General features: G+C 51.2%; 1 protein-coding gene across 8 annotated transcripts; it reads right to left on the reverse strand.

The window, feature by feature from the left end:
• Positions 1-978: 978 nt before the first annotated feature.
• Positions 979-11,599, reverse strand: LOC137456648 (E3 ubiquitin-protein ligase TRIM39-like). 8 transcript variants are annotated; one of them, XM_068168213.1, is made up of 8 exons: positions 11,565-11,592; positions 8,748-8,798; positions 7,983-8,066; positions 6,423-6,622; positions 5,714-5,848; positions 5,032-5,148; positions 2,992-3,018; positions 979-2,008 (listed from the first exon to the last, which is right to left on the reverse strand). In XM_068168213.1, exons 4-8 carry the CDS (start codon positions 6,472-6,474, stop codon positions 1,449-1,451), a joined length of 891 nt encoding a protein of 296 aa, XP_068024314.1. In that variant the 5' UTR covers positions 6,475-6,622; positions 7,983-8,066; positions 8,748-8,798; positions 11,565-11,592; the 3' UTR covers positions 979-1,448. The 8 variants fall into 8 exon arrangements, with proteins under 8 accessions (XP_068024314.1, XP_068024315.1, XP_068024318.1 ...); XM_068168214.1 differs by lacking the exon at positions 11,565-11,592 and adding an exon at positions 8,990-9,007; XM_068168217.1 differs by lacking the exon at positions 7,983-8,066 and having other exon boundaries at positions 11,565-11,599.
• Between the last annotated feature and the right edge of the window lie 232 nt (positions 11,600-11,831).

An 11,831-nucleotide genomic window follows, 5' to 3' on the forward strand; every position in this document is an offset into this window, starting at 1 on the left:
TTGAGCTTCTAGCCAAGGCCAATCCAGTCCTGCTCTTGACCATGGGAGGAGAGGCTTGGTGGGTCCCAGCCCTTTCACCTGGTTGTTAACACAGAACCTCACCTGCCTGATCTGGTGACAAATGGCTATCAGGGCAAGGCAGAGGCAGATCCAGGTGAGCAGAAGAACCACATCAGGGTGTAGCAGGGGTTTTGAAGCTGCTGGTGGCTGTGGGCTTCCCAGGGGTGTTTTGCCTGACCATTTCTGCATGGTCAGCTGAGGCGCTGAACATTGCATCTCCACAAGAAGCATTTCAGACCTTAGCAGTATCTGATGCTGCAGATTCTCTCCTCCTCACTCAGTACAAAGCTCTCCTTAAACTGAATAAGGGAGAGACTCAGACCATGTTTTGCCCTCATCTGCTCTAACTTCTGGGAATGCCACAGGATCCTCATTTCTCTGTGCTTCCTTAAAACATGCACACCTCAGCCCCTGAGATGCCTCAGGCAGGGGAGGAGAGCTTGAGTGAAAAGCTCAGCCAGGCAGCTGAGCACAAGCAGCAGGGGGCCTGGAGGCACTTGTTGATTCTCCACTGGTGTCTGCACTCTTTCCATCCCAACTCTGCTCCTCTGGAGAAGCTGTGGGAATTGTATCTGTCTGCTGTGTTATGATTATGATTAATGAGAAACTAAGAAGGCAAATATGCCTTATTAGGGCATATTGCAGTGGGGGGGGCAACTGATAGACTGACTTTAGGGAGTAGAACCTCAAGCAATGCTCAGCTGCTAGAAGGAAATGGTTTAGCTCTTGTGGGCCATATACCCTGGGAACAAACTGCAGCGGTGTAGAGAGCAAAAAGTATTTAGCTGATTACCAATGACCTTTGTGACTGGGTGCTGGGTGCCAACTGATGCTCTGCTCCTCACAGGCTCAAGAGCGGTGTCCTGGCTGGCTCACCAAGCTGACACAGTGCATTAACTTAATGACCCCACACCAACATGACCACTAAGCAGTATCCTTTATTGCATCACACACAGCCTGCACTGGAGCTCTGCAAAAGGCTGGGAGCCCTGAGCAAGGCAACCACACTGCTCATGGAAGGCTGAACAAGACAGATGCATTACAAGGCTACCAACTTCTTGAAAGAGAGAAAGTCCTTTCACTGCCTGGTCTTGGATGCTTTCCAAACACCATGCAGTCCTGATCCTCTCTTTCCAGTTGTTTCTTCTCATTGGTCTGGGGCCAGTTTCACAGGTTCCAAGCCAGAGACTGCTTCCCTGTGTCTCTCTGCAGCTGCAATGCTATCTAAGCCCAAGACATTACCATTACCTAGATTAACTGAAACTACTTCTAGTTGTGCCTCAAAACCTATTTCCTATGCTACTGGAGAAGCTTTTTCTAACAGAAAGAAAACAGAAGAGGAAGCAAAACCATTAGGGAGTGTCCTTCCTTCAGCACAATGCACAGAACTAGTCATCATCAGCAGTGTCCTGCACTATGCTTAGAGGCTCATCCTCAGGCGTTCCAGAAGCAAGACCTGTGGAGAAGAAAGGAAAAAACTTCTCTGCCTGGCTGCTGCCCCCAGCAATGGTAAAAGTGTGCAGAGCTCTTTTCTTATGGACATCGTAAACCGACAGCTGCTTGGCTGAGACGTCCAGGAAGAGCCCAATCTTTTGTGGCCTCCCACCCACACTCAAACGGGACCATGGCTCCACGAAGGCCCAGCAGTCTCGCCCATCTACAAGCCCTATGGCCCAGAAGCCATTCTCAGGGGACAGAGTCAATGCCCCTTTGCGACCCACAGACTCCCGCGCAACACCCAAGGTCCAGCTTTTCCTCCTGCCAACATCCACTTGCCAGTAGTGCCTGCCCGAGGTGTATCCTTCCTTTGCCAGCACAAACAGGTGGCTGTCAAACCTCAGATCATTCCTGGGAACGTCCCTGAGGGCCCCAGTGTCTTTCACACTCTTGCCTGCCTCAGAGATCTCCAGTCTGGGGTGAGCTGTGTCCGCATCCAGGGTGACATCCCCTGCAACCACCAAGTCATGCCATGAGGAACAGTCAGCACAAACTCTGCATTCCTGAGACTTTCTCCTCTGTGTCCTCATCCACCTCTCCCTTGCTCTTCCTCCCCCTCCATGCTTAGGTGCACCTGGCAGCCTCTTGCCTCAGGGGACCTCCAGCTTCTCTCCTCCCGTCCCTTCCATGTCCCTCCCTCGGGCTGCTGAGCAGGAATTGCTGGGGGGATGGCCTGAGGAGAAGGATCAGGAGCTGGCCATGCAGCTCCTCCTTGGCAACACCAGAACTACAATAGATTTTTACAGGCCTGAGGAGCTGCCATCTGAATGGCCAAAGGATGTTCTGTGTCACAGAACAGGAGGAGGAAGCTGGAGAGATCAGGGATCAGGCTGGCAGGCAGCTGAAACCCACCTGGCAATCACTGCAGACACTCAGTGGCCAACAAGAGCTGCTAAAATACAGACCCAAAATGTTCAGTAACTGCTGAAAACTGGTGTGTGGGAGCAGAGCCTGCTGGGAATGATGGTGGAGGACAGCCAAGTCTTGAGCCAGCTGGACACAAGTCTCATGGCTATGGAAATGCAGGACCAGAAACTGGAATTTGGGTTGGGGTCATGGTGAAGTCCTTAGCATAGCCTGAAGGAGATTTTCAATCTCACCTCGACTCAGATTTAAAGAGTAAGGAACTGAGCCTTCAGTGGAGCAAGAGCAGCTGCAGACACTTCTCCAGAGCCTTGAAAAAGGGCAAAGCCAGGAGTGGGAGGCAGGGCCTGAAGCAACCAATGCTGGTTGACCATCCTTCTTCCCCATAGCTGGGATGGCTCCTGTCAAGCTCAGGCAGGGGCTGTGGCAGCACACAATCAAGTCCAAAGCTCTCAAAGAATCCCTGCCCTGAGCATGTTCCTCAGCCAAGAGCTCTCTGAGCACTGGGAGCTGCTTGCCAGAGCTGCACTCCCAGTGAGTGCTCAGCTGTACCATTGCCCTGCTGCTTACCTTGGTAGCGCTGGATCCTGAAAAGCTCTGTGGGAAGAGAGGAAAGCAGCCATGAGTGGATTTGCCAAGGCTGGCTGATCAAATTGAGAGAATTCCAGTGAAGGTGTGACACATTGATGCTCACATTCCTAAGAGCAAAGCTACTGAGGAACAACAACACAACCATCAGGCAGATCTGGCTGCAAGAGTTTCTCAAGTAGACATGGACTCTAATCTTGATCTCGACTGGAAACACCGAAGTGAGATGTTCTGAGCTTGGTGGGCTCACGATTCATCAGCACATCAAGGTAGAGATGCAATATACCAGTGGGCTCATGACAGATCCATAGACATTTCCATGGATGCTATCACACAAGTCATCCATGACTGTGACATTTGTGCTGCTATTAAGCAGGCAGAACGAATTAAGCCCTTGTGGTATGGTGACAGATGGTCCAAGTACAAGTATGGTGAAGCTTGGCAGATTGGCTACATCACTCTACCACGTTCTCGTTCTGGTAAGCAGTACATGCTTACTATGGTAGAGGCAAACACTGGATGGTTGGAAACTTATCCAGTTCCACATGCAACCACACACAACACCATTCTGGGTCTGGAGAGACAGATCCTGTGGAGACACGGAACTCCAGAGAGGATTGAGTCAGACAACGGAACTCATTTCAAGAACAACCTTGTAAAGAACTGGGCCAAAGAGCACGGTATTGAGTGGATATTCCATATTCCCTACTATGCACCAGCTGCAGGGAAGATAGAAGGCTACAATGGTTTGCTAAAGACCACTCTTAAAGCCATGGGGGAGTGGATCTTTGAAAAGCTGGGAAAAAACATTTAGCACAAGCAACCTGGCTGGTAAATAGTAGAGGTTCAGTGAATCGAGCTGGACCTGCACACTCAGATCTGCTACAGAAAGTAGAAGGCGATAGAGTTCCTGTTGTTAGAGAAAACAATCTCTTAGGCAAAACTGTTTGAGTATTTTCTCCCTCAGGAGAGGCCAAACCTATCCAAGGGGTGGTTTCAGCTGAAGGTCCGGGTCACACTTATTGGGTAATGCAAGAGAATGGTGAAATTCAGTGTATTCCACAAGGAAATATAACTTTAGCTGAAAGAGTTTAATTTCAGAGTGTTGTACAGATACAACATTGCACCCAAAGGAAGAATCCATGAGGTGCACAAACCCTGAGAGTCCCTGTTCCTTTCCTTGCCTCATCAGCAGAGAGACAAACTTTTGTGTTTTCTTAATACCTGGTTTTTGGAACTCTGAATCATCTACATCTGAGGACAGCCAGAATGGACTGAGAGCTTTATTTACTAATTGTTGTAGGTATTGCTTTAGGTTAGAGGGATAGTATTAACAGCCAATGCAATTGTTTAGAAGGGGTGGATTGTGGTGGTTTTAGGCTATGCCTTTAAAATATAGCTGCAGATTTCAAGCAGAAAAGTAGAAAAGTATAAGTAAATCACTATTGGGTGTAAAAAGGAAGACAAAAGATTATTCTGAACAAATTCATTGGATAAATGGCTGGGATAAAAGCCATTCCCCCTTCCCTTCTCTGCCCTTCTGATCTTGGCTGTTTTGCTTTGCTCAGTAGATAATGTGCTTCTGGCTGGCCTTGGGATAAGTCTTACCCAGTGCCTTTTTGCTCTCCGCCCTCTCTCTCCCCCTCTTGGAACAGGGTGGAACTTGAGGGAGCAGTGGAATAGGCTTCCCTGGTCTTTTGGCCAGGAGGGGTTTCATGTTGTTTGCTACTTGTAAATATCTGTATAATATTGTAAATCCTGTATGGTTTGTACATATTCATTGCATTCCACTGTAGAGTGTAGGTTTTGCTTGTAAGTACAGCTTCATTTGCTTCTCACTGAGTTGGTCTGGCAGAGAGTTAATGCTGGGGGGAAACTTCAATCCCCCACAGGCCCTGGGCAGCCTGATCCAGCTGGAGGTGTCCCTGCTCGCTGCAGAGGGGTTAGACAAGACAGCCTTTGAGGGTGCCTTCCAGCCTCATGCTTTCTGCCTCTCTGACTCTCTGTGCTGATCCTGCTCACCTTGATTGTTCTGCAGGTCTGCTCTGAGGATCTGAAAGTCGTGGCGAGTTGCCTCCTGCAGAATCTGCACATTCTGTACAGCCTTCAGGAGAGTTTTCATCAGCTCCACATTCTTTCCTGGGAAGAAACAACAGTGCCACCAGGACAATGGCCTTGCCTCCCCTGAGGGAAACTCTTGTCCCACCAGTGGCACAGGGCCTTTCCTCACAGAAGGGGCCAACAAGATGCTGAACTTTTTTCTGCCAAGGAGGATCCAGTCCCAGAAGATGCTACACACTGCTTCCAAAGACAAGGGAGAGAAGAGAGGCCTTGAGCACCTGCAGTGTCCACATAAGCATGCAGCTGGCCCTGGGACAGGGCACACAAGAATTCCTGAAGGAAGAATCTGGAGGTGCTGGAAGGTGTCCAGAGAAGGGCCACGAGAAGGAGCAGAGGGATGGAGCTGCTCTGCTATAAGGACATATGGATGGAGCTGCTCTGCTATAAGACTGAGAGTTGGGGTTGTGCAATCAGGAGAGGAGAAGGCTCCAGGAAACCTTCATGTGGCCTTCCAGGATCTGAAAGGTGCTACAAGAAAGCTGGGGAGGGACTTTTGAGAGTGTCAGGGAGTGATAGGACTGGGGGGGATGGAGCAAAAGTAGAAGTGGGGAGATTCAGATTGGATGTCAGGGGCCCTGCTCACCTAGTTTGTTCTCAAGGCTCTGAAGGTCTCTCTGGGTGGATTCCTGCATGTCCTGCACAGCTTTCTGGAGAGTTTCCATTTGTTGGGAGAGCTTCTGGAAGTCTGATGGGGGACTTGTTGAACTTGCTTTAGTTCCTGTGAAGAAAATATTCTGTCAGTGGGACACTGCTGGTACCTGGAGATCATCTGTCTGCCATGAAGATGCCCAAGAGCTCTGATTGAAGGCCCCTGCTAAAGCATCTTTCCCAGGCCTCTCCTGTGGGTGATTTCTCTCTCCTCATTCCCCCTTAGAAATCTTCACCTCACAGGGATTCAATTGCACCTTGAAGGTGCCACCTGGGGAGGGTTCTCACTTGGCCCTCTGCCTGCTCAAAGTGTTCCCAGCAGAGCCCTGTGCTCAGGGGCATGGCCAGGCCCTGTTCCCATGGAACTTCATCTCCTCCTTTCTCAGCAGCACCAAAGGAAGCTCACTGCTTCCCCACCACCCAAAGGCACAGCCAGAGAAGGAGCCCAGGCCATGCTCCTTGCGAGGTGTTCCTCAAGGGAAGAACACTGCCCTGCCAAGATGCCAGCTGGCCAGAGCAGGGGCAGGGCAACTCCTTGCCTTAGAACCTGGGGAGGATGGGACTGCAGAGCCCAGACTGTGCTGGGAAAAGCTCCCTGCCCAGGCAGCTCTGCACACTGGCAGCCTGGAGTCCCAGACACCTACCTGGATGGCCAACACGATCAAGGAATAGCTTGAAGTCGTTGGGATTGGCCATTCCTGGAGTGGGGAGTTGGCTTCATCCGAGTGTGGTGGGCCCTCAGGCATGGGAAGCCTCCAGCCCTCCTTGCTCAGAAGGCTTTTGTTCCTAGGTGCTGTTGGTCACTCCTGGCACTCACCAAAAGAGAAACCGTGTGAAGGATTTCCTGCAAAAGAGTTTAGAGTAATTAGTGTCCTCCTCTTGCCATGGGATGGGAGAGGAGCTCACAGAGTCCCACCTTGTCCAGCTGTTTGCAGCTGGGCAGGAGGCTCCAGAGATCTTCAAGCCCAGTCCCTATGCCAGAGCAGGACCATAGAATCCAGCACAGGAACACAGCCAGATGGGGCTGGAAAGTCTCCAGAGGAGACTCCACAACCTCTCTGGGCAGCCTGCTCCAGGGCTCTGTGACCCTCACAGTGAAGAAGTTCCTCCTCATGTTGAGATGGAACCTCCTGTGCTGGAGTTTACATCCATTGCCCCCTGTCCTACCCCAGGGTGCAACTGAGCAGAGCCTGTCCCTGTCCCCTCCTTCCTGACCCCCAGCCCTCAGCTATTGAGAGACATGGATCAGATCCCTCTCAGGCTTCTGCTCTCTCCAGACTAAACAGCCCCAGGGCTCTCAGCCCCTCCTCACCAGGCTGTGCTCCATTCCCTCCTGGTAGCCTCCCTTGGACTCTCTCCAGCAGATCTCTGTCCCTCCTGAGCTGGGGAGCCCAGAACTGGATGCAATACTCCAGGTGAGGCCTCACCAGGGCAGAGCAGAGGGGCAGGGAGAACCTCCCTGGATCTGCTGGACACACTCCTAATGCACCCCAGGACCCCCTTGGCCTTCTTGGCCACCAGGGCACATTGTTGCCCCATGCAGAACTTGCTGCCCACCAGCACTCCCAGGTCCTTCTCCACAGGGCTGCTCCCCAGCAGATCCCTTCCCAACCTGCCCTGCTGCAGTTGATTCTTCCTTCCCAGCTGCAGGACTCTGTACCTGTCCTTGTTGAGCCTCATTAGGTTCCTCTCTGCCCAGCTCTCAGTCTGCCCAGGTCTGTGAAATGCCTCACAGCCCTCAGGTGCAGCAGGCCCCTCCCTCTGACCAAATTCCTCCCACCCCAAAGGCCTTGGCTTCAGCTGTGCTCTTGAAGGGAACTTGCAGGTGACTTGCTCAGAGGGATTGACCTCCACTGGCCTTGCACAGAGCCAGAGTCCAGAGGCTCCAAAGGATGTCCCCAGGCAAGACCAGTGGGACTCAACAAACTTATCTAGGTCTTGGGAGGGTTCAAGTTTCAAAGGCCATTTAGGTTCAGAGCCCCTGAGATGTTTCATCCATATCACAGCAAAAATAAAAAGGAAAACACAAATGGAAAAGGAAATGAACAAAGACCTTTCCCTAAAGAAGGAGTAGAGTGGATGGAACAGCTTCCTGGGACACACAGATCCCTCCTGGTCCCACTCCATCCTCCCAGGGACCCAGGGCTTTCAGTGACTCCTTTGCCTTTCTACCCCTGCCCAAAGAGAACAAACCTAGTTCTTACCAAACATCTCCTTGCTCTTTCTGCCTTCCTGTGCCTTTCCTCAAGGGTCAAAGAGTGACCAAAAACTCTGTGGTGGGTTCAGGGCTAGAGAACAGAAGGCAGAGTTGGTGACACCTTCTGATGGACTCCCAGCAGATCCCTGCCCCGTCTCAGGTGCAGGGGAGCCCTCTGGGAATCCTCACTCCATGCCCATCCTAAGCAAAAAGGGTAAATGAGAAAAGCCACCACAACAGCAGGCCCAGCTGGCACAGAAGTCTCTGGATGTAAGTGTGGATTGTCCCTGGCTGCAGCCCTTAGGAGAGTGGCTGCAGCAGGAGGCAGCACTCACCATGGGGCAGCTGCAGGAGCAGAGAGGAGTCTTGGGCAGGAACAAGAGGCTGAAGCAGGCAGATGGCTCCCCTTAAACAGGCTGTGGGCAGGAAGGGGGAGTGGAAGAGACCTTGACCCGGGGACCCCTCCCCCTGGGAGTCTCTCTGCCCACCTGGGTCAGGTTTCTTTGTCCACCTGGGGCAAAATCCTTCCCAGCTGCTCCAGGGATGGCTGGGACCTGACACACCCTGGCCCTTGTCTTTTCCTCCCTGGGCCCTGCAGAGAACAGCTCTGCTGCTAGTGCCTCCAGTTCCTTGCTGCCTGCCCCTGAGGAGACCTGGGGGGATGAGCAGGGCCTGCTGGCCCCTGTGTGCAGGGCTTGCAGGAAGGCAAGAGAGTGCTGCTCTTGCAGCCCCACAGCAGCACAGCCTTCAGGGCAGGAGGAGAGACACTTACCTGCCTGAGCCACCCAAGGGGGACAGTGACACAGGACAGCTGAAATTCCACCTGCAGAAGGGAAGGAAAAGGCACAGAAGACTGAGGCACTGGAGTTGAAATTCAGCCTTCCTCTGCCTCCAGATCCCTCCTCTGCCCCCAGGCCCTGCCTCCTCTTCAGAGCAAGGTGTTGGTACTGGAGGCAACCAGGTGCCAAGGGAGCTTTGATGCTCCAGAGAGGTTGAAGCCAAGCAGACCCTCACCAGATGCCCACTGCCCAGCACCAGAATGGAGTTCATGGCAGGAGAAAAGCTGCACCTTGCCTGCTGTCAGGGAGGACAAAGTGCACCCCTGCAGCCTAGGGATCAGAGATGACCTTTGCTCAGCTGGTGAAGGGCTCAGCTTTGAACAGTTGATATAGTTTATGATCAAATTTATAAGCTGGAAATATGATAAAATATGTGTGGTAGTGAGAAAAGTTCAGTTCTCCCCACACACAAAACCACAACTAACTCAGTTGGAGAAGCAAAATGGAAAGGAGCTGTATTTTACAGGCAGGATGCAATGTGGTGAATACATACACAATATACAGTATTTACAGTCTATACAAAAATATACAGGGTAGAATGTAACACAGAAAAAACTCTCCCTCCCCTCGATGGAGGAAGGTGCCTCCCAAACCCCCTTTTTCCCCTTCCTCCTTTTTTTCCCAAAAGGGGTTAGAGAGAGAAAGGATATTAAGGGAAATTTTGTTAGTTCAAAGCAGTTAAGGGAAGAAAAAAAAAAAAGTTAGTCTCTTATCTCATTAGTCCAAGATCAAAAACTGCCAGAAGAGAGACAGCAGCTGTCCGGACTCAGACTGCATGGACAGACTGCACAGACTGACTGAAACAAACAGAACTAAAACTAAAAATCCTAAAGTTACATTCCCACTGATCTAATAATGAAATTCATTCAGAATTAGCTTTGTTTTCCTTTTTACACCAAAACATTCAGCTAGAGTGTTTCAGTAATTGTCTCTTCTTAAAGGCATAGCCTAAAGCTGTCACAATATGGATATGATTTATTAGAGATCACAAATTATTTCTCTGAGCTAGTTTGATCACTGAGCTAGTTTGGAGTCACTACTCGCTCAAAAGAATAGTGAAGAGGTGATTGGGAACAGTCAGCATGGCTTTGCCAAGGGCAAATCCTGCCTGACCAACCTGGTGGCCTTCTATGAGCAGGTGACAAAATTAATAGATGGGGGCGAGCAACTGATGTCGTTTACCTGGACCTGAGCAAAGCCTTTGACACTGTCCCACACCACATCCTGGTCTCCAAACTGGTGACACATGGGTTTGATTGGTGGACCACTAGATGGATAAGGAACTGGCTTGATGGCTGCACCCAAAGAGTGGCTGTCAATGGCTCCATGTCCCAGTGGAGGCCAGTGACAAACGCAGTCCCTCAGGGATCAGTCCTGGGACCTGTCTTATTCAACATCTTTGTGGGGGACATGGACAGTGGCATTGAGTGCACCCTCAGCAAGTTTGCTGATGACACCAAGCTGTGTGGTGCAGCAGACACGCTGGAGGGAAGGGAGGCCATCCAGAGGGACCTTGACAGGCTGGAGAGGTGGGCACAGGCCAACCTCATGAAGTTCAATAAGAGCAAGTGCAGGGTCCTGCATCTGGGTCGAGGCAATCCCAGGCACAAATCCAGGCTGGGCAGGGACTGGCTGGAGGGTAGCCCTGAGGAGAGAGACTTGGGGGTGCTGGTGGACAAAAAGCTCAACATGAGCTCTCAGTGTGCACTTGCAGCCCGCAAAGCCAATCAGATCCTGGGCTGCATCAGGAGAAGTGTGGCTAGCAGGTTGAGGGACGTGATCCTCCCCCTCTACTCAGCCCTGGTGAGACCCCACCTGGAGTACTGTGTCCAGTTCTGGAGCCCCTATTACAAGAGGGATGTGGAGGTGCTGGAACGTGTCCAGAGAAGGGCCACGAGGATGATCAGAGGGCTGGAGCACCTCTCCTATGAGGACAGACTGAAGGAGTTGGGGCTGTACAGTCTGCAGAAGAGAAGGCTCCCAGGTGACCTCATTGTGGCCTTCCAGTATCTGAAGGGGGCTACAGGAAGGCTGGGGAGGGACTGCTCAGGATCTCAGGTAGTGATAGGACTAGGGGGAATGGAATGAAGCTGGAGGTGGGGAGATTCAGGCTGGATGTGAGGAGGAGGTTCTTCACCATGAGAGTGGTGAAACCCTGGAATGGGTTGTCCAGGGAGGTGGTCGAGGCCCTGTCCCTGGGGGTGTTTAAGAGCAGGCTGGATGAGGCTCTGTCCAGCCTGATCTAGTGTGGGGTGTCCCTGCCCATGGCAGGGGGGTTGGAACTAGCTGATCCTTGTGGTCCCTTCCAACCCTGAATGAAACTATGAAACTATGAAACTATGAAACTATGATCAGGTTCATTTGCCTGGCCCATGGCAGGCTGAGCACACAAGATAGGAAGCTAATAAACAGTGGAATGACAGCATAGGAAAATGAGAAACTTGGAATACAGAGAAACAAACTGGAAACTCTTACAAGCACAAAAACAAAGGGCAGTGCCGCCTTGGGTGGTGAGATGGAGCCCTCAGCTTATAAGGGAGCTAAGCAGCAGGTAAACATGTTTTAAACCTTAGAGATAACCAGGTAAATTAGCCTGAGTTACTCACGAACCGCTGAGTTGTTATCACCAAAACCTTTGCTGGATGAAGCGATGCTCTGAGTTGCAATTTGTAATCCAAAAGGCAAATTCCAAAGTTAGAGGAAGTAAGAGAGAGAGAGAGGAGCTGCTATGGCAAAGATCTGTGACTCACACAGGGTGCTAGAAAAAAAGAAGCCAATCACCCTGATGACAGGAGAGCAATGTAGGTGCTTGTTGCCACCTTGAATCCCATTAACGAACAGGGTGTGGGCTCTGAAATCTTCCCCTATAAATTCCCTTTTTGAAAACTGAACGGCCCAATGGCAGATCACCTGTTCAAATCCAGCCAATCAATTCAAAATGTTGTCTGGTGGGCAAAGTGCAGACACCTTCATAAATAGCCTCTGACATGTGCAGTTTCCTATCTGAACTGTGAGGC

Source organism: Melanerpes formicivorus, unplaced genomic scaffold (assembly GCF_026170545.1).
Source record: "Melanerpes formicivorus ecotype bairdi unplaced genomic scaffold, bMelFor1.0.p_v2 SCAF_134, whole genome shotgun sequence".
Lineage (NCBI taxonomy): Eukaryota > Metazoa > Chordata > Aves > Piciformes > Picidae > Melanerpes > Melanerpes formicivorus.